General features: G+C 47.6%; 1 protein-coding gene across 1 annotated transcript in view; it reads left to right on the forward strand.

The window, feature by feature from the left end:
- The first annotated feature begins 539 nt into the window (after positions 1-539).
- The window catches only part of GLE1 (GLE1 RNA export mediator), a 33,845-nt gene continuing 8,439 nt past the window's right edge, over positions 540-25,945 (forward strand). Inside the window, exons 1-11 of the mRNA XM_054998636.1 lie at positions 540-672; positions 3,685-3,915; positions 6,780-6,905; positions 9,364-9,512; positions 10,954-11,014; positions 12,978-13,232; positions 14,936-15,173; positions 18,164-18,276; positions 19,539-19,608; positions 22,018-22,160; positions 24,495-24,685. Of these exons, the coding sequence (XP_054854611.1) occupies positions 571-672; positions 3,685-3,915; positions 6,780-6,905; positions 9,364-9,512; positions 10,954-11,014; positions 12,978-13,232; positions 14,936-15,173; positions 18,164-18,276; positions 19,539-19,608; positions 22,018-22,160; positions 24,495-24,685 (1,679 nt within the window). The 5' untranslated portion in view covers positions 540-570. The remainder of the gene's footprint in view (positions 673-3,684; positions 3,916-6,779; positions 6,906-9,363; positions 9,513-10,953; positions 11,015-12,977; positions 13,233-14,935; positions 15,174-18,163; positions 18,277-19,538; positions 19,609-22,017; positions 22,161-24,494; positions 24,686-25,945) is intronic.

Here is a 25,945-nt window from a genome sequence, read left to right on the forward strand (position 1 = left end):
AAAATGTGTAATGTGTAAACATATCTCATATCTTTGTAAACTTGTATTTATTTACCCTATGGCACTACTTACGGAAATGTCCTTGACACTGTATGGAAATAGGGTTGCCAGCTCCAAGTTGGGAAATTCCTGGAGATCTGGGGAGTGAAACCTGGAGAAAGTTGGGTTTGGGGAGGGAAGGGACCTTGGCATGGCATAATTCCATAGAGTCCACCCCCAAAAGTAGCCATTTTCTCCAGGGGAACTGATCTCTATGGACTGGAGACCAGTTGTAATTCCGGGAGCTCTCCAGCCACTACCTGGAGGCTGGAAATCCTATATGGAAATGTCCTTGATACTGACTGTACTAATCTCACACTGGGTAATCTGCCTTGTGTCTCAGTGAGAAGGGCAGATTATAAATTACATAAATTAAATAAATAACTACAGGGGGGGGGTTGACGGGCGTTACTCTATGGTTCTAAGACGGAACGAGCGCCCTGCTTCCGGTTGTCCTGGAAACGGAAGTGGTGTGGAGTGTTTCCTGGGCAACGGCTGGCGGCTGTTCCGAATCTCTCTCTGGAACGCGAGATGCCGTCGTCGGGGCGGTTCCGTATGGAGACCTTGGAGGCTCTCCGGAGCAGCCGCAAAGGGCGGCTGATCTATTGCCGGGAGTGGGACCCGGCGGGCGAGGTGCGTGGCGGCCGGGCTCCGCGGGGCTCGGGAAGCGCCGCCGCCTGTTTGGCTTTGGGAGGCGGACTGGGCCGCTGTGCTCCGGCCCCGGGAGGCCGTGGTGGCGATGGAGCTCTCAGGGAGGGACGGGGAGGCCAAGCCGCCCCACCCCGGGCTGCACCAAGGCCGACGCCTGCGGTTGTGAGGGAGTCGCGCGTGGAGTGAGGAAATGGAGAGAAGGCAGCCCCCCGCTCCTTCCTTCCTACTAGAACTGGGGGTAGGATTGCCACCTCTGGGTTGGGAAATTCCTGGAGATTTGGGGGGGGGTGTGGAACCAAGGGTGGGCAGGGTTTGGGGAAGGGAGGGACCTTGGCAAGATATAAGGTCTATCCTCCAAAGCAGCCCATTTCTCCAGGGGAAGGGAGTTCTGTTTTATTCTTATTTATGCCATTTATTAGTCCACCTTTCTCACTGAGGCTCAAAATAGATAACACGCTATGAGATTAGTACAGTCAGTATCACAGACATTTTCGTAAACAATGCCATAGACTCTGTGGCATTGTTTACAAAAATGTCTGTGATACTGACTGTGATACTCTATGGCATAGAGTAAATAAGCACAAGTTTACAAAGACATAGCATTAGCAAGAATCTCATACGGTGTTGAAGAGATGCTGAAACAGAACATAAGCAATTCTAGGACTGACATTATCTTACTTATTTATGCCACTTATTAGTCCAGCTTTCTCACTGAGACTCAAGGTGGATTACATAGTGTAAGATTAGTACGGTCAGTGTCAAGGACTTTTCCATAAACAGTGCTATAGGGTTAATAAGTACAAGTTTACAAAGACATCGCATTAGCAAGAATGCAGTACTGAGTTGGAGAAATGCTGAAACCAGAATATAAACAATTTTAGGACTGATATTAGACAACATGAAGTACAGGTAGCTCATATGAGCGTATATTTAAAGCAACAGATAGTGCATAAGGCACTATAGTGGTGAAGTCTACAGTCCCTAACTGAGGTCCCCCAACTCCTTAGCGAAGCATCTGAGACCCCCTCCCTACAATACCGCCTTCCTATCTGAATAAAAAGCCTTTTTGAATAATTTGGGTTTTGCATTGTTTGCAGAAAGCCAGGAGTGTGTGTGTGTGTGTGGGGGGGTCTCCTGACCTCCTCAGGCAGGAAATCAGTTTTAATTCTGGGTGATGTCCAGGCCCCAACTGGAGGCTGGTAACCCTAACTCAGAGACACCCAGTGAAGTTGATGGCCAGTGGGTAGAGGACAGGCAAAAGGAAATATTTACTTGATGTTTGATTGAACTGGAATCCCCTGCCTGAGGTGGCCACAGGCAAAATTGGCTTTAAAAGGAAGCAAGACAAATTGATGGAGAAGTCTGTCAATGGTTGCTTGCCATGGTGACTGAAGGAAACTCTGTATCCGGAGGCAGTAAACCACTGAAAACCAAGTGCCAGGAAGCAAATTTGGGAAGGCCTCGACCTCTATGCCCTGTTTTTTGGCACTCCAGGCCAATTGGCTTGCTGCAGTGTGAAAACGGATGTTGGACTAGATGGACTGTGGGCGTGATCCAGCAGTGATAATATATTCTTAATGTATATGTAAACCCTAAAGAAGTAACTCCTTGCAAGCAGAAAGTAGCTCCTTGGAGGGGAGTAGTTGCAAATGCGTGTGTACATGTCAGTGTAGTACAACTTATGTGCTCACATGCACACTCCTGTTCAGAAAAGTCTTTTGTGTTCACAAAAGTTGCTCAGGGCAACTTATAAAGTAAATCCATAGTAAGAATAATAATGCCAAAATGTTGATTTAGGAAAATCTGTACCGGAGAGTAAGCAAAAACCAGCATACTCATGGGGGGTGAAGGAGAAGAGCCTAGCCCAGACATTGGAGCAGGGTGTGCGCACCTCAGCTCAAATTTTCTGTGAACTGAAAGCTGATATATTAAAGTCAGAGGGGAAGAGAGCTGTACAATCTAATTGGGAGTCAGCGTGATGTAGTAATTAGAGTGTCAGTCTAGACTCTGAGAGACCTGGGTTCAAATGCCCACTTTGCCCTGGAAGCTTGTCCACACACACACTCAGCCTGACCTAGCTCACAGGGTATAAAATGGAGGAAAAGAGAACATTGTAAGCTGCTTTGGGCCCCCACTGGGGATAAAAGTGGGGTATAAATGAAGTAAATAAATACCACATGGAGGTTTGTGCATTACACATGGACAGTAGAGATTCAGCAAGCAAAATGCTAGCATATGAAGAAAACGGGGGCTAGCCCAGTGTCCTCTCTACTTCCAGGAGAGGGTTTTTTTTGGAGGGGGGATTAAACCCAAGGGAGCATTAAGAGTCCTCCTGCAGTACTGAGTGGCACTCTGTCATTTCAGGGGCTCGCCATTATATTCTGCACATGCAGGTCAGGTCTTTGGAAAACATTGTGTGCACCTGCATTAGAATGAACTCGTTTCCCTTCAGTCTTCCTTCATTGTCTTGCCATTAGATAGAAAATACACTGAATACATTTGAAATTCAGCTGCTATTTTAGAACAACTAGAAATGTCAAAGGCATTTTTTGCAGTGTGGCATCAGCATTTCAAGGCTCTGTGACTCCACTTTTTCTCTAGGTCTGTTTGTGTGTATCATGAATCTGATGAAATGGGCATCGGTAAATTGGGTTTTGAGCCAATCTAGTGTAATGGTTAGCATCTGGACCAGGATCTGGGTTCAAATCCCCACTTACCCATGATGCTCCACTTTCATCCCAGCCTACCTTACAGAGTTGTTGTGAAAATAAAACAGGGATGGAAGAATAATGTATGCCACTTATCTATGTTCCTTGGAGGAAGAGCAAAATCAAAATATACTTGTTTTGCAGTTTCATATGTGAATCTGTTGCTAGTATTTATATTATACTTGTTTTGACTTTGCTTTAGAATCCCGGGTAGTGGTGTGGCTTAAGGTCAAGGCAGCTAAATTTAACAGCAAGAACATTAACTTATGTATTTTGCTTCCTGTAGGAAATTCTGGAAGGATACAGAGCCCCCCCTGAGCTGTCTTCCTATTCAGGTTGGGTGCTAGAACGAGTCTTCTCCCACTCTCCAAAAGAAGATCCTCTCTTTACAGGTTCAGCTTCTGAAGAAGAACCCTCTCCTGTTACAGCCCAGGTGTCCTGTCTCACAAGTGCAGTTTCTTCCGCTAGCCCCTTGCTTTCCAGACCACTGTCAACAGAAGTACCAAGTGATTCACAGGTAACGTGATGGTGATCCTGGGGTCCCTGGTCTTTGTTCTCAGAGTATTTTCCCTTTAGTTTTTGTGGAGTTAGAATAGCTGTCATAGTCTTTACGCTTCTTTGCAATCTCTTGTTTGCCTGTTCAGAATCACAAGTATCGCCCACATCCTATGGCGATGTCACAGCTTATACTGATCGAAGTTTAGAAGTCAAGCTGCACAACAGCAAACTGTGGCTAGAGCTGTTGTCTAATTTCATGTTCTGGCTGCTCAGAATGTCCTTTGTAAGGTCGATGGCTGTAACGCAGGTTTGTCAATGTGGGTCCACATAGTGCAGTCATTAGAGTGTCAGACAAGGGATGGAAGGCAGAGGTTTGAATCACCGTTTTGCCGAGGGAGCTCACTGGTGACCTTGGACCAGTCATATGCTCTCAGCCTAATCTACCTCTCAGGGTTGGTGTGAGGATGAAGTGACGGAGAGGAGAGCAATATAAGCTGCTTTGGGTCTGTGTTAGAGAGAGATGGGCTTTAAATGAAGTAAATAAATGGGGACACAGAATCAGAGCAAATAATAGTTTGCAAACTCACTTCAAGCCATCATTTCTGATCCTGTTTTGCTAGCCAATTATAAAGTGTGGCTTATCAGTTTATACTTTGTATCACATATCGTATGGTCTAGATTGGGCCACTGTATTCTATCAACAGTGAGAGTCAAAAGAGGCAAAGTAAAAGGTCAACCCACTAAATGACTTGCTGGTCCCTGGATGCCCATATGAAACCATAACAGGAGGCAATGTTGCCTAGTGGGCAGAGTGTGAGAAGCGTACTAGAGAGAGGTGGGTTCAGATCCCCATATGAGGCCCGTTGAGTCAGGCTGAGAAAAAGTTCTTGTGAAAATAAAATGGACAAGGGGAGATAAATGTATACCTCCTTCGAGTCCCTGGGGATAACAGCGTAATAAGAGATCATGCAAGTACAGGATATTTTAACCATGTACATTATAAATTGCTTGGAATCTGGAATCCGCTAATTTTTTTTTTAATTATATACTTTATAGTCCGCCTTTCTTACTGAGATTCAAGGTGGACTACATAGTGTCAGTCAGTGCCATCAACAGGATGAGAAACTTGGAAAGTAATATTATAGGACTAAGAGTACAGCAACCTGGAAGAAAAAAGAATAGACATTAGGCACTAGACATATGCTACACAATGCAGAAATGGTATTACATAAGTATAAAAACAAAGCAGTAAGAGCAGGGTAGTACATGCAGCAAACAGGTGCGCATGCTATACAGTGGTCTTGCTCAAAGCGCTGTTCTTAATCTTTTTGTTATAATATAGCCCTCTTACCATTATGAAATGCCCTTCTGAACAGTTCTATTTTACGTAATTTGAAGAATGACGGAAGCATGGGAGCCTTCCTGGTTTCAGATAGGCGGTTCCATATGCACATGTACTGGCAGTTGTTGATATTGCCTATTTGCAGGGTGGCACCTGCAGAAGGCCCTGCTCAGATGAGCAATGGTGTCATGGCAGAGCATAGCAGGAGAGGCGGTTCTGTAGATACGAGGGTCTAAGGCCATGAAGGGTGTTGTACATGTCAGCCAGTACATTGAACTGAGCCCGGTAACTGATGGGCAGCCAATGGGGCGACTGCAGAATGGGAGTAATACGCATGCTCGAACTAGCTCCTGGTAATAGCCAAGTTGCGGCATTCTAGAGTCTGTGAATTCACTTCAGGACAGACCCATATCAAGAGCATTACAATAGTCTAATCTCAGTGTTACTGTGACATGGATCCAGGTGCCCAGAATAGCCAAGTCAAGATAGGGAGCCCGTTTTCTCGGTGAACTAAGTAGGAAGAAAGCCCAGACCATCTCGCAACAATTAAAATGATAATTTATTTTGACAATAAAAAAGAAAATGCCAGCACAAACGAAAGGGAGACTGTTCTCATTACAAGCAGCTACCTTCAAATGCCTCTCTGTGGAGCTTGGCCTTCCACAGCACGCTGAAGGACATGAGGGTGAATTACTTCTGGATGTTCTCAGGAAGACTGTTTTCACAGCCTGGGGGCTGCTGGCATAAAAGCCTGAGATGAGGCAGTGACAGTTTTCACTTGTTTGTAGGAGGTGATGAATAGAAGAGGCTGCTGGGATGACTAAAGATGAAAGATTGATTCATACAATACAAAATGCTTTTAAGCAGGGCTCATTTTGAGGGGGAACGCGCAGGAATGCAGTTCTGGTAGTTCTCCAAAGAGGTCACATGTCAGGTGGCCCTGCCCACCTGATTTTTGGCCAGTTTTGTCCTGGATTGGGCCCCAAATGGCCAGGATCAGGTCTAAAACAGCCAGGATTGGTCCCAAAATGGCCAGGATCGGGCCTCTTACAGGTGATGGATCACTCTCCCGCTCAGCAGCGGTCCAATTCTGACCATTTGGGGCCACTTTTCAGCCCCTTTTTGCCATTTTGGGCCCAATTTCGGCCCTGAATGGCCAGGATTGGGTCCAAAACAGCCAGGATAGGTGATGTCAGGGGGCGTGGCATATGCTAATGTGTTATGCTAATGCATTCCTGTCACTCTTTTTCTGTGAAATGACCCCTGCTTTTAAGCATTCACAGCCCTTTATGTACAGTTGATTGTTTTATCCTTATGTTTTTATTGTGTTTTATCCCTAAATTGTAAAGGAAGGTGTGGTGCTGAGAGGGGGAATGGTTTGCCTAAGGAGTGAAACCCAGACTGCTAATTTGTAGCTCAGTCTGTTCGCTGCCCTGCTAGAGCCACTATTGCAGTGCTCTGCATTGCTCTTTCCCTCCAGGCTACTAGAGCTCTTTTCACTCCTGCATCAGGCCACTGACTTCTGCTACTTTTCCACACAGTTCTATGGGAAATGGAGAGATCCAGATACCAATCAGGAGATCTTTAGTCTGCCTCCCCCTTCAAAAAGCATGGAAGTAGAAGGCCTCATACGCTTGCATGAAGAAGTACGGAGGTTGAAGGGAAAGGTAAGCTCTGTGCAGAATGGAAGCGTTGGGGAAATTTCTTTAAAAAGTACTCTGCTTTAATTTTATTTTCCATAACAGCCGTTACTCTCCATTATTCAAGACACCAAACTGTGATCAATGAAGAAAAATGAGTTTTATTACATTTATTTAATATGATATACCCTTGACCGAAGAACGGTACCCTCCTTCTATCTGGGATGGTCGTCCTCTTCCACCGAGCACGCAGCTTCGGGGGGGACGCACATGGAGCGGTGAGGGAGGAAGGGGACACCCGCCTAGCCAGCCAGATCAGCCGAATCAACCCTGGCGATCAATGGGGTGACAGATAGAATCATAGAGTTGGAAGGGGCCATACAGACCATCTAGTCCAACCCCCTGCCCCAGTGCAGGATCAGCCTAAAGCAACTCTGACAAGTATTCATCCAGCCTCTTCTTGAAAATTGGCCAGTGAAGGGGAGCTCACCACCTCCCTAGGCAGCTGATTCCACTTTTGAACTACTCTGACCGTGAAAAAGTTTATAGATGTTGCAGCCAGATCGCCCTCGCATCCCACATTTATTTAATAATAAAGCTCAGGTGCAGATGCCCTCAGTATGACATATGCATAAAGATCAGCCATAGCAGAGAATCTTACATACTTTCCAAAGTTAATTGTTTACAGAAAGGAGATAAAATTGTTAGACAAAACTAGATCCAAACCATTCTTCAGAATCAAATTCTTCCGGAGACATGTCACAAAACAGGCCTGATTGACAAGACAGTAAACTCTCTGTGTAATATAAACATGCTACATGTCTGGTGCCACACAGGAGTTTTGGGTGTCTTCCTGAGAGGGTGCGTATCCAAGGTAAATTCTTGAGTACAAAGTCAGAACAAGAGAGATGCTGTCCTTGCAATAGGGCTTTCTGACTTAACCACTGTGTTTGAAACTGTGACAGAAGGAATCTGCTTACAAGAAAAAGCTTTTCCCTTCTGTGCGAAGGGTCTCCTCTGATAAATGCTCATACATTTGTCTTTTAGAATAGGGGCCATAGAAATTCTCTATCAGGAAGATCATCATATAGCCAGAGGAAGCATTGAAAACAAGCTCAACAGTCCGTTGCATCTTGAAGTAACATAAATGGCCAGAGCTTCACGTTTTTGTCCATGTCACTAGATCTTTAAGGCAAGGAGAACATCAAGAAACTGTTACTGGTTATTACCATTATAATCGAAGCAAGTTTTGAGTTGTGGAACTGGTTGAAAAAAACCTGAAATGTGGTGTTTGTGGTCACTGAAGCATTCGGTATGATTCTGTGAACGGAGGAATTAAACAAGATGATGCAACCTGAGAATTAGAACTCTTTTGTAAGCTGCCAAAATTGACAATTTAATCAACATATCTCTCTGAAAATACTAGAATTTTAAATGCAATAATTGCAAACGCCATGTGTTTGACAATGAATTGCTGGAAAGAATTTGTGATACTGACTTGAGAGTGCCCACAGATGAATGAATTTTGTTACAAGGATGCTCCTGTAGTATCAAATTAGTACCATTAGGGCTTGCAGAGAGTTTAACAATCTATGTTACTTAATTTGTAGTATTTTGTGTAAACTATATGGATTATAAATAGACGAAACTGCAATCTGGAAATTCAGTGCGAACCTTAAATTGAAATTGGCACGGTCCTTTGTTTTAGCCCAGTGGCTTCAAAGCTTTTAAATTGATTTTGGAACCATCTGAATTGGAGAAAGCCATTTGTAGCATTTGCTAAATGTTCTGAGTAATCACGTCCTCTCTCACAGGGAACTTTATCTTCTACGTGGATGGGGTGGTCCTTCCAACTGATCTGCTCTCCATTCCCAAAGTAAATTCTCCATTCAATAAATCGAAGGAAGTAGCGTTGCCTTCATTCTGTCACTGAACAAAAATGGGATTTGCACTGTTTAGATGTTTAATGGGCCATCAGTGGTTATTTATCTACAATGTTTGTTTAATTTAAAAAATTCCTCTTGGGGTGCCTAAGTCTCCCCTTCCATGTTGAGGTGTTGAATTAATGGCTGTATGTCTCTACCCTGAATTAATAAGAAGCTGTAAAACTGAACACTGAGAAGGGGGAATGAACAGCCCCTCTGAAGACTTCCCGGGCTGTGGGGAAGTGCTTGCAAATACTTGGGGGGCAACCTTTGAACCTCTGCGAAGACAGAGTGCAGCTGAGCAGAGCTTCCAGAGGGTGCACCGGTGGTGGCTTTGGGGTCTTCACGCACAGCTCATCTGCCTAATAGCCACGTCGTGTCTTCCCCTTTCTGTGCCAGTCAGTCCTTATCACAGTGTTTTGATTCCTTGAATTTTAAAAGCGGAACAACCAGGGTACATGTGAACTTGTGATCGTGCCGTCAGATTTTCCTCTGTGCCAAATGCACATTTTTGTCAGAGGATGTCGGAGTCTTTCCCTCTTTGGCTTTCCGACCTGCAGGAAGAGCTCAGGAAGCGCCTGGATCAGCAGGAGCAGGTGATGAAGGCGGCCTCAGAAGAGGCAAGCGAATTGCTGAAGCGCTTTGATGAACTCAAGGAGCTGAAGCAGCATCAGGAATATCAAGACCTGCAGCAAGTCATAGAGAACAGGTGAGAGGTTCGCTTAAACGTAGAGGGGACCTTTCTGGATTAGACCAGAATTGGAGGGGGTGCTAAGAGAACAAGATTCAGGGGCCTAGATCACCCTGGGAGCCCAGGCACTGGAGAAGGGTACTTCTGGAGGATAAGTGCAGCATACCTGTTCTTAAGCCACAGTCTCTGGTTGTATTCCTTTGAATGTGAGGGGTGGAGCAGAAGGCATCTTTGTCTGAGGGCCCATTGAGGCCCTTGACAGTCCTGCCAAGTGCCAAGGTGCTCCTGTCTTCCAGCATTCTTTTTCCAGTAGCGGCCAGTTAGATACTTTTGCAGAAGCCCACGCTGGAGTTTGTGAAGGCAATATTTGCTCCCTGGCAACTGGTATTCAAGCAACGCTGCCTGTGTACACAGATCCAAAGGAGTTAGCCATGTAAGCCTCTGTGTACACAAAATAGAAAAGAGTCCAGTAGCACCTTTAAGACTAACCAACTTTACTGTTGCCTAAGCTTTCGAGAACCACAGCGCTCTTTGTCAGATGCATCTGACAAAGAGAACTGTGGTTCTCGAAAGCTTATACTACAATAAAAGTTGGTTAGTCTTAAAGGTGCTACTGGACTCTTTTCTATTTTGTGTACGCAGAGGCTAACATGGCTAGAACATCAATGTATCTAACCTTTTATCAGAATTTAAGAGCCATGTTCAGTCAGACTAAAGTATTTATCTGGTCCAGCACAGTCTTTCCAACAGTAGTCAGCCCAATACCAGTGGAAATCTTAGAAGGCAGGCAAGAAGGCAACAGCTCTCTTCAGGGCTTTTTTTCAGCTGGAATGCAGTGGAACGGAGTTCCGGCACGTCTTGAAAATGGTCACATGGCCAGTGGCCCCGCCCCCTGATCTTTAGACAGAGGGGAGTTTAGATTGCCCTCCGTGCCGCACCATGGAGGGCAATCTCAACTCCCCTCTGTCTGGAGATCAGGGGGCGGGGCCACCAGCCATGTGACCATTTTCGCCGAGGGCGATTTAAACTTTAAAAAACTCCCCCCTTGTTCCAGCTGACCCAAAGTGACGTCATTGTGCGGTCTTGAGTTCCACCACCTCTTTTCCCAGAAAAAAAGCCCTGGCTCTCTCCTTCTGGGGAGAGAAACTAGTATTTCTAGGGAAAATGCCTCTGAACCTGAAGGTCCACCTAGCTAGGAGCTGTTGCTAGATCCCATTCTCTGTGAATTTGTCCAGTCCCCTTCCAAAGCTATCTAAGCAAGCGACCATCATTGCATTGGGTGGCAGTAAATTTCATAAGTCCTGCCTTGTGTAAACAAATGCTTTGCTTCTCTCCTCAAGCTGCCCAACCAGCTTCATCAGGTGACCATCTGAGTATTATATTTGTCTTGAGAGGAATGTTCTATTCCTGACATCCTGATTTCTGGGGCAATCAATTCCTGCTTGTTTTTATGTTTCAGCTGCAAAGAAACTCAAGGGCAACAGGAAAAACTGAAAGAGGAGCATCGACGCAGAGCCAAGGTCTGGGCTTAGGGCAGGGAAAGCCATTCCAAAAATGGGATGTTGCTTGGGAGCTAGAACACAGAGTGAGTGGGACTGCAAGGGCCTTGAGCTCAACAACGTGTTGCCCCAGTGTTAGTGTGGCTTCTAGGATGGTAGGAGAAAAATTCCTTATTGACCTCAGTTATGACGATGAGCCAGACCTGAGTGAGCAAAAAAAAAAAGTCCACAGAGAATTTCGAAGGGACCCCTCTTCACTGCGGGCCACAACTGAAAATGCTGCCATTTTATTTCTCGTGGATGTCTGCCGACATGCCCAGAGCATCTTGGTTAGGTGGTTCCCAGTTGGCCTCCTGTCCCAGGGACTTACTTGCCTAGCTTCAGGGGAACAACTGTATGCTGTGCCTCAAGAGCATTCATGGGTTTTGGAGATGCTTACTAGGAGGAGATTGTCCATTTCATATTTGGCAGTCAGCATAGCAATGTGTGTGCGTTTCTTTTTTAAAAAAATCTAAACTGATAGCTGTCACCAGGGCTTTTTTTCAGCGGGAACGCGATGGAACGGAGTTCCGGCACCTCTTAAAAATGGTCACATGGCCGGTGGCCCCGCCCCCTGATCTTCAGACAGAGGGGAGTTTAGATTGCCCTCCGTGCCACCGGCAATCTAAACTCCCCTCTGTCTGGGGATCAGGGGGCGGGGCCACCAGCCATGTGACCATTTTCGCCAAGGGCGATTTAAACTTTAAAAAACTCCCCCCTTGTTCCAGCTGACCCAAAGTGATGCCATTGTGTGGTCTTGAGTTCCACCACCTCTTTTCCCAGAAAAAAAGCCCTGGCTATTGCCAACAATTTGTGGCAATGAATTTAAGTTCGTTAATTATGCCTTGTCTGGGAAAGTGCTTTCCTATATATCCCCTGAGCCTAAGCTTTAATGCTGTTCAATGGCCCTGAGTTCTAGCATAGTAAGACAGAAAAGGTGATAACTCTTCATTGAAACTGTGGAAACCTCTGTTGTGCCCTTCCTCCTTAACCCCCTCCCAACCAATTAAAAAGCCTCTTTTCATAATGAAGGTACTGCAACCTCCTGATCATACTAACTTTATTTTATTTTTATTTAGTTGACATTTAAAGTGAATTAACAGGATGCGGCATCTAATAAGCAATATAACAAGGCGAGGCTTACAGCAATATGAAACAAAGTATAAACTATTACAGATAAAGTATTACACAATGCAGAAAACGTTATTATATAAGTATAAAAATACAACAGTAACAGTAGGATAACACAGCAAAATTATGTGTATTATACCAAGTGATATAGTTCACATAATTGTTTGTGTCTTCCTTTTAAAATTTGATTTTTCATTTTATCTCGCTTCTCCTGTAGGGACCTCAGGAAAAGTATGCAGCACTGGTTCCCCCCCCCCCCCATTTTATCCATGCCACAAGTTTGTGAGGGGGGCAGTTAGCCTGCTTTGGCCCAGAGTCCACAGTGAGTGCCATGGCTGAGTGGGGTGTGTCTGATTGCAGCCTGGCACTGCACAACACTTGTTTTCTGTCCTCGTGCCCTTTTGGGCACGGCTTGTCTAAAACTGTGCCACTTCATATATTTGGCCAAGTTGTAGGCTTGCTGCACACAGACGTGTAGCAAAATGAATCCCAGAGAGGTAGGATGTGCTACGCCATTTCAGATTGTAGGTAGCGAAATACCATTTTTAATAGTGCAGCAAGGAACAGGCTGAGCTAGTCTTTCTCCCTTGTGTGCATGGTGGAATTCTAGGGATGTTTGTATATAATTATGCAATAGCATTCCCCTCCGCCATCTGAAGTGGTTCAGTCCATTTGACCCCCTTGGGATTCTACTCCCTTATTTTTAGTACACGAGCATGCCAAGCTATAGACTTATTGCATGGTAGTGGTCGTTATTGTCAGCTTCATTCGTACTTTTCAAGCTGTCTGTCCTCTCCTTCCTGTGCTTTCAAAGCTTTTGAACCGGAAATTGCGTGAAGCAGAGCAGCAGCGTCAGCGCCAAGAGGAACTGGAGCGCCTTCGCAAGGAGGAGAGCCAGGAGAGGCTCCGCCGCCTCTATTCAATCCAAGAGGAGGTGCTGCGGATCAATCAACAGATTGGCATCAATAACAAGCATAAGGATTTGCCTGGGACTGACCTCTCAGCATACAGTAACCGCAGCAATCAGATTTGTGGAGAAATGTCTGGGCTTGTCCGCATGGCTAATGAGGTAAAGTAGCTCCCAAAGAACCTTCAGAACTGTAGGGACAGAACAGACCTTCAAGGTAATCTTGTCCAACTCTTTGCAGCTGGAAAAACCACGGGCGGCCCTGGAACAACCGTTGCAAAGAGACCACACAATACCAGGAAACCACTGTAGCAAATGTAAATATATTCCTATCCACATATAAAAGTGCAAAGTGCGATGTGTTCAGATATACAATACAGGAATACACAGTACAATTATATACAGCACATATATCATTCAACCAAGTCTTTACAGTCCGTATAGTTCCTTGCTTTCATTTAAAGTGCAACATGCAAAAAATTTTATACGGAAGCCCATGGAGAGAATCGTGGAAGATGTTCTATCATTCCCAGTCCCAGAATTCAAGATTTGTCCAACAACGCCGATGGGGATGTGCAGGCAATTGTCATTAACCCGTTTCGTGAGAGAAAGCTCACTTCATCTGGATGGAAGGCGGGGCTTTTGGAGAAGCGGTTGGGGGAGCTTTTACTGCTCCACGTGAGCTCTGGGACCCGTGGAGGGGCGAGGGATTGGCTGGCGGCTGGAGAGTGTATCCAGTCTGAATTTTTTCATGCCCAAGATGAAGTGAGCTTTCTCTCACGAAACGGGTTAATGACAATTGCCTGCACATCCCCGTCAGGGTTGTTGGACAAATCTTGAATTTTGGGACTGGGAATGATAGAACATCTTCCACGATTCTCTCCATGGGCTTCCGTATAAAAATTTTTGCATGTTGCACTTTAAATGAAAGCAAGGAACTATACGGACTGTAAAGACTTGGTTGAATGATATATGTGCTGTATATAATTGTACTGTGTATTCCTGTATTGTATATCTGAACACATCGCACTTTGCACTTTGCACTTTTATATGTGGATTGGAATATATTTACGTTTGCTACAGTGGTTTCCTGGTATTGTGTGGTCTCTTTGCAACTCTTTGCAGCGGCAAAATTCTTTAGACAGACTTGCAGTTGACAAATAGATGGCCAGGCAGGTCTGAATAGAGTATGAACAGAGCTAGAATGGTGTAGTGGATAGAGTGTCAGACTAGGACACAGTCTGGTCTCAGGCTTATCCAAGAACTATGCCTTATTCCTAACTTGGTTTCAGCACTTCCTGAAACTGCTTGGGCAGCAAGACATTTTTTCACTGGGATATTTTTTTGGTAGCCATGCTGAACAACAGGCAGCTTGTTTTTTATTTATTTACTGTATGAACAGCTTGGACTTTCATACAAGCTGCTTGTCTTTGGGTTTTATGCTTTTGAAATAATAGGTTACAGGCTTTAAAGGGGAACAGAATTTTGTCCGCTCAGCCTTTCCCAGCCAGCCTGTCAGTTGCACCAAACAAGCTATGCTGCTTGATGATGGGCTTGTAGCAGGAAACTGCTGTAGTATTTACCCAGAGGACTCTTCCGTAGCCCAAAGAGCTTCCTTCATGCAGACACTGACTAGTTTGGATGCCGTGTTGCTGTCTCAGGTAATTACCAGTGTTAAGCATGTACTTGGGGATTATACTCAGAAGGTACCACTATTCGGCTTTCTCTTCCTTACTCTTTTATTGCTCTGTTCTTTAGCCAATGCTGTTGATGGGGGAGGAAAGAAAGTCAGCAAGCTGAACATTGAAACCCTACACTTAGTGATCTACTGATTTCCAATTGTCTCCCTTCCTGGTTCCTGACAGAGAGGGTTTCCTGCTCAGGTGGACGTGGCCTCCGCTGAACATGTACTCCTGGAAATGCAAGGGTTAATTGCCAATATGCAGCGAGAGATTGGTGTAGCCATAGAAGAGAAGAGGAGGTGTGAGGAGGCAGCGGCGGCAGCAGCCAGAGAGAGGCAGAAGGAGTTGCAGAAGCAGGAGCTTGCAAAGACCCAGGTCTCAAAACCTGTGATGCTTGTCGAAGGGAAGTCTGCAAAGGCTGGTGGGTTCCATCGGAGATGCATTCTCTACTGTGTAGCTGGTTTAGCTTTTGGAAGTTTAGAACTTCTTGACGTCTACACATGCAGTGAAGTTTGCTTGGAGCTGTGTTAGTTTCTGCACCAACATGCTGTTTAAGTGCACAAACAACATTTTATGACTGACACTGAACTTTCATTCTAAAAACATGTAGAGCTTTCTGTTAGAGGTGTGCGCTTCGGGTATCCAATTCGGGTAAAATACCCGAATTGGGCCCGATTTGGAAAACTTCGGGATTTCCGAATTGGGGCCAGCAAAGCTTTCTGAAGCATTCGTAATGCTTCGGGAAGCTTCGGGGCCTCCGGGGATTAAGTTTAAAGGGCCCTTTCGCAAGTGGCAGGGCCCTTTAAACTTACCCATTTCCCATCCTTACCCCACCACCCCCACTTCTCCCCACCCCCATTTACCGCTGGGACCGTGCTGGAGGAGGCAGCCTCCCTTCTGCCTGCTGGCTTCTGGCGGTGGCGGCAACAGCCCTCTCTATCAGCAAGCTGCGCCAGTGGCATGGCGACAGCAGCAGGGAAGGCCTTCCCTGCCAGCCAGTTGACCAGCGTGGCGTTGGGCTGCTCCAGCCTTCCGCCTGATCAAGTAAGTGGGGTGGGGGATGGGGTTTAAAGGTGGGGGTGGAAGTTTAAGGGTGATGGTGGGTCTCCCTCCTCCCCGTCACTTCAGTGTGCTCTGAATCTTTCCGGAGCGTACCAAAGTGACTTAGAAACCTTTTCCGAAGCTTTTTTTCAAACCGAATATTTTTCAGGTGCACACCCCTACTTTCTAGTCCTAATAGCTATGGAGGAAAAACCTGGGGCTCTAGTGTCTGATGAAAGCTTCTCCATCCCTGTCCTCTGTTACTTTGTTGTTGCCACATCTCACATTCATTCAGATTCTGAACTTTGAAAACATGCTTTGCTATACAAATATCCTATTATATAAAAGTCTAAACGTATCCAAGACAACTCATTTCCTACCCTGGTTTGTCTCCAGAGGGTGCTGCTGTGGAGGGAAGGCCAGATGAGGCAGCCAGACCTCCAGAGAGAGTACCGCGATGGGAAACCCAGGCCAAAATCAGGTGTGGAGCAGGCGGCAATGCCTGCCCCCGCCTTCACCCTGCTGGGATCCAGAGTAGTGGCAATGCCTGCCCCCTCATTAACTCAGCTGAGATCCAGAGTGGTAGCAATGCCTGCCCCCCGCATTCACCCAGCTGAGATCGGGAGCAGAGCAGGCGACAATGCCTGCCCCTCTTCACCCAGCTGGGATCAGGAGCGGATCAAGTGGCAATGCCCTTCCCCCTTCACCCAGCTCGGATCAGGAGCGGAGCATGTGGAAATGCCCACTGCCCGCCTTCACCCAGCTGGGATCCGGAGCATTCACCCGGCTGGGATCAGGAGTGGAGAAGGTAGCAATGCCCACCCCCCACCTTCACTCAGACGGGATCAGGAGCAGAGCAGGTGGCAATTCCCATGTGCTGCCTTCACTCAGCTGAGATCAGGTATGGAGCAGCTGGCACTGCCTGCTCACACTTTACCCAGCTGGGATCAGGCGCAGAGCAGAAGGCAATCCTCGCCCCCCATTCAATCTTCTGGAAACAGGCGTTGAGCAGGCGGCAATGCACCCCCACTTCACCCAGCCGGAATCAGGCACAGAGCTGGAGACAATGTCGGCCACTTCTTCACCGAGCCGAGTTCAGGAGCGAGGCATATGGCAATGCCCACCCCCCCTTCACTCGGCCAGGATCAGACATGGAGCAGACGGCAATGCCCACCCCCCCCTTCACCCAGCCGGGATCAGGTGTGGAGTAAGAGGCAATGCCCGCCCCCTTCACTCAGCCAGGATCAGGCACCAAGGATGCGGCCGTGCCTGCCCCCCCCTCCGCCTTCATCAAGCCGGGATCAGTGACGGAGGAGGAGGGAATGCCCGCCTGCCCACCCTCCCCTTTCTAGAGTCTGTTGTATTTTTTCCCACATCGGGCTTCGTTGCTAGTATCCATATAACTTTTTTGTATCAAAAGTTCTTTTTGTTCTGGGGTTCATATTGTTGTGGGTCTGTAATAGTTGAAGTTCAGCATTTCCCCAATGCCCTTAAGGGGATGGAGTTTTCTTTACCTTTGCAAAAGCTTTAAGCAGCTTCTGAAAACTGTTCTGGCAGGACATTTTGACTTGTAGTGTTCTAAAGCTTTCCAGGGCATATGTTGGGATGCCTAATGTTCATATGGTTACATCTAGGGGTGTGCGCTTCGGGAATCCGATTCGAGTAAAATACCCAAATGGGGCCTGATTTGGAAATCCCAAATCAAGCTTCCTGAAGCATTCGTAATGCTTCGGGAAGCTTCAGGGCCCCAGGGGTTAAGTTTAAAGGGCTCTTTAGCAAGCGGCAGGGCCCTTTAAACTTTCCCATTTCCCACCCTTACCCCACCACCCACCATTCCCACTTCTCCCCACCCCCACTTACCGCTGGGACCGTGCTGGAGGAGGCAGCCTCCCTTCTGCCTGCTGGCCTCCGGCAGTGGTGGCAGCCACAGCTGCGCAGTTACAGCTGCAGGGAAGGCCCTCTCTGCCGGTCAGCTGTGCTGGCCCCCGCTGCACAGTGACAATGGCAGGGAAGGCCCTCTCTGCTAGCCAGCTATGCTGGCCGCGGCTGCATGGCAATGGCGACAGGAAGGCCCTCTCTGCTGGCCAGTGCGGCGTTGGCTCCAGCCTTCCGCCTGACCAGGTAAGTGGGGTGGGAGGTGGGGGTGGGAGTTTAAGGGTGGGGGTTGGCCTCCCCCTCCCCCGTCACTTCAGTATGCTCCGAATCTTTACGGAGCATACCCAAGTGACTTAGAAACCCGAATCTGAAGCGGCATGCTGCTTCGGATTTGAGGGTTTTTTCTTAAGCTTTTTCCCCGCTGCGGGGAAACCCGAATATTTTTTGAGTGAACACCCCTAGTTACATATTTTATTTTCCCATGACTTCTCTTAGGGCTTCAGGTGAAAGCAGTGGAGAAAACTTTGCAGTGGTACCAGCAACTACAAAAAGAGTGTGAGCAGTGCATTGCTTCCTTTAGTGGACTGGCAGACAGCCAAGACAGCCAGGTACGGATTCACTGAGGCCAAGTGTGAACCTTCTGCCACTGCAGAATTCAGTTTGTTGCATTGTTGCCTAAGTACAGGGGGGAAAAACTTCCACATAATCTGTTGATCTCATAGCTCCTGGGGATGATGTTTTTCCGGAGTGGGTGGGTGGGTCACAATTTGATAGCAGAGATCCTGGCCGTGTCATCCTCATTTCTGCAGCCCCTGGTCAGCCAGCAGATTGGTCCGCTGCCTTCCTTGCTTAGCACTGCTCACTCCAGTAAGCCACCGTTCTTCCAGCAATCAGTTAGGAATAAAGTATCTTGGAGCAGGTTAAAGAGTGCATTGCCACGGCCAGTTGCAGCCTGACTGCACACGCTCATAGAATTCAGCATTGCTGTTGCCTCCCACAACAGTCTGTGGTAGCAAAATCAAAAAGAGTCCAGTAGCACCTTTAAGACTAACCAACTTTATTGTAGCATAAGCTTTCGAGAATCACAGTTCTTGCATCTGACGAAGAAAACTTGATTCTTGAAAGCTCATGCTACAATAAAATTGGTTCGTCTTAAAGGTGCTACTGGACTCTTTTTGATTTTGTCCATGAGCTGTGTGTGTTTTCTTTCCTTGGCCTCCTGACCTTGAGTTTGGGTTTTCTCCTTTTGTTTCTGTGACTCCGGTATCGCTTGGGGATGGATACTCCCTTTTCAGCCAGAGCTTGGCTCAGTTGCTGGAGGAATTCTCAGAGAGAAAACTTTGAGATGATTGACAGGACCATTTTTAATCCATAAGATCTTTTTTTCTCCCTCCAGTCCTGCATAAAATGCCCATGTAAGTGGTAAATTAAGCTGTGTGTATAAAATGGGGTGGATCCTGCAGATCCATTTCATTGCGTGAGGTGCTGTCCTTTGATGGAAGGGAGTGTTCCTGGACTGATCAGTTGGTCATCACTAACTAGTAGTTGTGATAAAGGTAGAGCCGTAACAGAGGAGCTTTCTTCACAAAGCTTTGTGCTGCTTGCAAAAAGGGGGGAGCCTCTGTTTTTGGCCGACTTTCAGAGGTTCACAAATAGCAAAATGTTTGCTTCCTATCAATTGGCAAGTGTTTTAGGTTCTGCATCATGATTCCCAGCACCATCCACTGCTCCCCCTTCCCCAGCAAGTGTTTTGGTGAGTAAGTGGGACAGATTATGATTTTGCCCCTTCAAGCAGCACTTCTTGCTGCCAAAAGTGAACCCTGTTGAAAAGTCATTGCAGCACTAGCTGTGATCATTGCTTTCTTTCCAGGTGAAAAAAATCAAAATGGATTTGCAGAAGGCAGCCACCATCCCAGTCAGCCAGATTTCTATCATAGGAGGTGAGCACTGACAGTCCTTTGCACCTCGGAAGGCTCTTGGGACACTTTGCTAACGGCAGCAGTACCTAAAAGCTGCAAGATTTGAGTCCAGTGACACCTTAGAAACTAACAACGTTTTCAGGGTATGAGTTTTTGAGAGTCAAAGCTCCCTTTGTCAGATATGAGCAGGAGTGGAGATGCCCTAAGCCTTTTTATCCCAGTCAGGAGGTGGGATTGGTGAATCAAAGAAGGGAGTCAGGAGGTACAGTGTTACAATGCAGCTTGATTAGAGTAGAAAAGCTGCTGATAGAAAATCAGAGCTAAACTACAAGAGTCAAATTACATGAGGATGCGAACGTTCGATGGGAAGCTGAGTTTTAAAAGAGATTGGAAGACTGTTAATTTGCCCTCTCTACATAGCCAGCAAAGATCACTCCTCAGAGGGTTTGTTTAATTCCCTCTTCGCCTCCCAAGGCTCTGTCGGAGCCAAGCTACAAGTGACGCCTGGCACAGGTTGGACACTTGTCAGCTTCCCTCAAGTTTTGATGGGAAATGTAGGCATCCTGGTCTTGCAGCTGTAATGGAGAGCCAAGCTGTAAAACCAGGACGCCTACATTTCCCATCAAAACTTGAGGGAAGCTGACAAGGGTCCAACCTGTGTAAGGCGTCACTTGTAGCTTGGCTCTCAGTTTCACCTACCCTTCTCTGAAAGGAAGAGGAAATAAACAAACCCTCTGAGTAGCCATCTTTGAGGCTCTGTAGAGAGGGGAAATGGACAGCCTTCCGATCTGTCTTTTAAAACTCCGCTTCCCGGCCAACGTTGTGACTCCCTTCACGTGAGCATTCCTGTGCAATTCATCTCTTGTAGTTTAGCTCTCAGAAAGGATAGGGAAGGGCCAGTGGTTTAATCCAGCACGGTGGTTCATATAATCTTATGACAAATCTATGACAGATGACAATTTTGACAGCTATTCAGCAGAATAAATATATAGCAAATCTGCTCTAGTATGTATAGAAGTGTTCATGTTTGCACAATTTATAAAAATTAACAGCATTATTTAAACAAATACAATGGCACCTCTTTTAATTGTATAATTATCGAATTCTTGAAACAATTCCTCATGTGGGTTTGTCATGAAATAAAGTGATCTAGGTTGACATTCCTGTAGATATTGTGAGAGAGGTAAATTCATCCAGGGATGAGAAGACTTAGTAAGGGTCTCATTCTTTATCTGTGATGTGCCACTGGACTTCTGTTTTGTTTTGCTGTAATAGTCTAACATGGCTACCCCTCTGTAAATCAGAGTGCCTCCAACTATTGTAGTTAAGGCACAGAGTTCTGTTGACCACCTTGTGTTGTTTAGTTATGACTTTAAAGCTTTAAGAGATGTGTTGTTACACTGAATGGGCCATTAGCCATTTTAACTTGCACAAGGAGAAGCATAGTTTATTAAACCAGTTGAATACACCCTGAAATAACAGCAAGATTCAAGTCCCTCAACACCGACAAGATTTTCAGGGTATAAGCTTTTGAGAGTTAAAGCTGCCTTCTTCAGATAGAAGTAGGAATGGAGATCCTTGACTCTTTATGTCCTACTCAGAAGGTGGGAGGGGTATTGCAAAGAAAGGGTGTCAGGGTGCAATGGTATAGTGCAGTTTCATTACAGCAGAAATTATCATCTGTAGTGAGATAATTTCAGGTGGGTAGTTGTGTTGGTCTGTAGTAGAAGAGCAAGACTTGGGTCCAGGAGCACTGTAGACACTAAGATATGAGCACCAAGTGTGGGGGCCCCATTGTTCAGGTAGCCGGCTCAAGGTTGACTCAGCCTTCCATCCTTCCGAGGTCGGTAAAATGAGTACCCAGTTTCCTGGAGGTAAAGTTTAGGTGACTGGGGAAGGCAATGGCAAACCACCCCGTAAAAAGTCTGCCAAGAAAATGTCATGATGCGACATCCCCCCATGGGTCAGTAATGACTCGGTGTTTGCACAGGGGACTACCTTTACCTATAGGTAAAAGAGTTATATTTTAAAAAGAGTTATTTCTGTGTTATTAAATCTCTATAAAATAGGGAGGAGCCATAGCTGATTAGGGGAGCGCTTGCTTTGCCTTATAAAATCCCTGGTGTAGAGCACAGCCCACTGAACCAGCGGCTTGACTTGTATAAGGTTGCCTCATGTGTTCCTTACTGAGTGGACTTGCCCAAACTTAGAGGTAGAACACACAGTTCCTGTGTACAAGAACCTTGGTTTACTCCCCAATTAAAACAATTCAGAGGTTGGTGGGGACATCAGGCCAGGAGATTTCTGCCTGAGACCACGAAGAACACCCTCTATCCCACCAGCTGTGTCTGATGAAGTGTACTACCTTAATCCAATTTCTCTCTCTAATATTGTGCAACCCTCCTAAAACTTCTGTGTTTGTCTCTACAGGTTCCCAGCTGAGAGAGATATTTGACAAAATCAATAACCTCCTTTCAGGAAAGTCTGTACAGAGTGGTGGACGCCATGTAACTGTTTCTCAACATCCTCAAGGTCTGACATTCGTTTATTTCAAACTGGCAGAAAAGTTTGTGGTAAGGATCATCACCCCTCTTCTCTATTGCTTCCCTGATAGAAGAGGGTTTTATCCATAGGAGTCCCCTAAAATTCAGACACAAAGATTCTACTACATATTCCATGACTACGTATCCTCTCCTTCCTGTCTTAATTGGAGTGAGGGCACCTAATTGATGTATTTCCTTTTCCTTGAAGACGTGGGAAGAAGTTGACACCTTCACTTTGAGAAGGCTTTTTTGATCTATCCCAATGATTCTTTGAAGCAAAACTCCTTTGACTTTTGTTATACCAGGTGATTACTTAAGTAATGCTTGAGAAGATATGGTGGGATACAGTGGCTTGTTTTAGAACTAATTCCCAAAGTATGGATTTTGGGGATCAAGAGTGTCTCATAGATTCTCTCATTTTTTTCTTGTCCATTCTCAGATTTCTCTCCCCTGCCTCATGCCTGCTGTAACCTTAGTCTGCCTTTTTTTTTGAAAAGGCTAACATAGTGCTAACCAAAATTTGAAGCTGGTTTGCAAACTTTGGTTTGAAGCCAATCATGGTTAGCATGTCACCATGGCTAGCCCTTTGGGGCATAAAGGCAAAATTATGTTGAATGCACATGAAACTTCATTATACTGAATCAGACCATCTGTCCATCAAGAACAATATTGTCTATCAGACTGGCAGCCGCTCTCAAGGCTCTCAGGCTGAGGTCTTTCACATCACCTACTGCCTAGTTCTTTTAACTGAAGATGCCGGGGATTGAACCTGGGACTTTCTGCATGCAAAGCAGAGGCAGCTCTTCCACTGAGCCAGAGCTTCTCCCCCCTGTTGACAGCAAATCATGGAGGGGAGGAGATACTTTGATGCAGGGCTTTTTTTCTGGGAAAAGAGGTGGTGGAACTCAGTGGGGTACCCTCAGAGAAAAGGGTCACGTGACTGGTGGCCGCGCCCCCGGATCTCCAGACAGAGGGGAGTTTAGATTGCCCTCCACGCCGCTGGAGCGGCACGGAGGGCAATCTAAACTCCCCTCTATCTGGAGATCAGGGGGCGGGGCCACCAGCCATGTGACCATTTTCAAGAGGTTCCAGAACCCTGTTCCACTGTGTTCCAGCTGAAAAAAAGCCCTGCTTTGATGTAAAATACAGTTTGGGTATTGAGAGATATGTCTCAATTCAACTGGATGGTCTCTGGCTCTCTGACCACGCAGAGGCAGACTACGACACCCAAGTTTTAACCTAAATACAGTCCATAAGTATTGGTGTATTATTCTCTTAGTGACATACGAAATTGTATCTTTGCTTGGTGGCATGTCAGTCACTGTCTCTGGCCAAATTTATATTGCGCCCACGGTTTTGAAAGAAGGGTGATGTTTTCTTAGGTATAGATACTGCAGCCTTGCTAATCAATCCATAGAAGTTTTTACCAGCCTGCCTCTCTTTCTGCTAGCCTGTAGCAGGGCCGGCGCGCTCATGGAGGCCAGGTAGGCGGTGGCCTCGGGCGCGTGGGCGCTGGAGGGGCGCTGGAGGGGGTGTTGGGGGTGGAGGCGCGCGCAGCGAAGCTGGCATGACTGGGCTGCCTGCAGCTACTGCTGCAGCCAGCCAGCCAGCCAGCCCCTTGCTGCCGCCGCCGCCACACACCCCAGCCGGGCACAGCCTCTGTGCGCCGCTCGAGCAGCGGCTCGCGGCTTCTGCGCCCAGCTGGGGCGCGCGGCGGCGGCAGCACGGAGCTGGCTGGATGGCTGCAGCAGCAGCTGTAGCCAGCCCACGCCAGCTCCGCTGCGCGCTCCTCCGCCCCAGCTGGGCGCAGAAGCCATGAGCTGCTGCTGGGGCGGCGCACAGAGCAGCCTGTGCGCGCCGCTCCAGCAGCAGCCCGCAGCTTCTGCGCTCGGCTGGGGCGCGCGCCGGCGGCGGCACGGAGCTGGCTGGATGGCTGTAGCAGCAGCTGTAGCCAGCCCACGCCAGCTCCGCTGCGCACTCCTCCGCCCCAGCCGAGCGCAGAAGCCATGAGCTGCTGCTGGGGCGGCGCACAGAGCAGCCTGTGCGCGCCGCTCCAGCAGCAGCCCGCAGCTTCTGCGCTCGGCGGTCCGTGCGCCGCCCAGCCCCCCTGCGGCGCGTGATGACGTCTGTGATGACGTCATCACGCCACGCAGAGGCGCAGGCGCACGCCGCCTCAGGCGCTAAAACCTCTGGCGCCGGCCCTGGCCTGTAGGCATCAAGTGTTTTAAAGCTATTCTTGTCTGATCTTTCGGAAGCGTATCTTGCTCCCGTTGGACACAGACCTGTGTGTGAGCCTGTGCTGCTACTGTTGTTCAGCTTGATGAAGGAATTAAGTGTGTTGCTTCATCCCCTGAACATATTCAGAGACAAGGAGAGGAGGAAGTGGCTTCGCATTTTGAGGCGGCGTTCCCAATCGCCGTGGTGGCTTCAGGCATCTGGGAGTTGCACCCCAAGGTCGGGGATCTCATTCTGGCACACCTGCACAAAAAGTGTCCTTATGCTGTCCCGTTCTACCCGGCATTGAAGGAAGGCACTCCCCTGGAAGAATATCAGAGGTAATGATAACATTGAAATATCGTTCTGGAAAACTGGATCTCCCCCCACCCCTAGACACTCCTGCATGGCCCCAAATTGGTTGTTTCCACCCACTTTGGGCAGGGCCGGATCGCCGGGGGGTGGGGAGGGGGGTAGTCTGCCCCCGGTGCTACCAAAGAGGGGGCGGTGGGCGCAGCTGCCAGCCGCCGGGAGCATGCAGGCCTGGGAGGTCGCCTGCGCCATTCGCCTGCCCCGCAGGACAGGGGGTGGCTGGCTTGCTGCGCGCACCTTGTCCTGCGGGGCAGGTGAAAGGCAGTGCGGGGGGCTGGTAGGCCGCTCGTGCCATTCACCTGCCGTGCAGGATGGGGGCAGCTGACTTGCTGCATGCCCTCTGACCTGCGGGGCAGGTGAATGGCAGCGCGGGGGGCTGGGAGGCTGCCCACGCCATTCGCCTGTCCTGCGGGCAGGCGAATGGCGTGGGTGGCTTCCCAGCCCCCCACGCTGCCTCCACCAACTCAGCGGCACGCTGGGGCTGCCGGCGAGCCGTGCGAGCGGCACGCTCCTCCCTGTGTGATGATGTCACAGAAGTGACATCATCACGCGGCACCGGGAGTGGATGTGCACTGTGTGCACGTGTGAGGAGCCGGACTTGGGTTGCCCTGGGTGCTGGCAACCGTAGATCTGGCCCTGACTTTGGGATGGGCATAAGGCAAAAGGGAAAGGGTTGCTGTACTATGTATGTCTCTTCTCCCTGTTCTCTTAACTGGAGTGCCTAGACAGCCCTGAAAGAGGCTTCATCAGCCCACATATTCTGTGGGTTAAAATCTCCACATCTTTGATGCATCTCCTTATCCTGCTTCTCTCTGCCTGCAGGATCCCCAACCTCATCTGGCTGGGTATCACCTTTGCCAGGAGCCATGGCAACTTTATTTCCTGATACACGCTTGAGCGCTTTCAGTCTGACCCATTATCTGCTGGGTCCTAAGCCTAGGGCTGTCTGCAGTGCGTGTTGGAGCCACCCCTTGATGTTTGCTGGCTTCTGGCCTGTTAGTGCTTACAGCCTAGTAGCTGTCTCTGTGATCGCTGGGGCACATTCTCTGCAAACTTCCTTTTGGTGGATGAGTGCCTCAGGTGCGAACCATTGAAAGTAGAGAGCTTGTGTTCCTTTTCCTGTAGGTTCTGTGTACATGACTTAGTTGCAAGAACATCATAAATCTGTTGAAATAAAGCTGTTAATTGTTGCGATATTTTACTAATAAATTGCAATGGGTCAAAGTTTG

The sequence above is a fragment of the Eublepharis macularius genome, chromosome 14, assembly GCF_028583425.1.
Source record: "Eublepharis macularius isolate TG4126 chromosome 14, MPM_Emac_v1.0, whole genome shotgun sequence".
In the NCBI taxonomy this organism is placed as follows: Eukaryota; Metazoa; Chordata; class Lepidosauria; order Squamata; family Eublepharidae; genus Eublepharis; species Eublepharis macularius.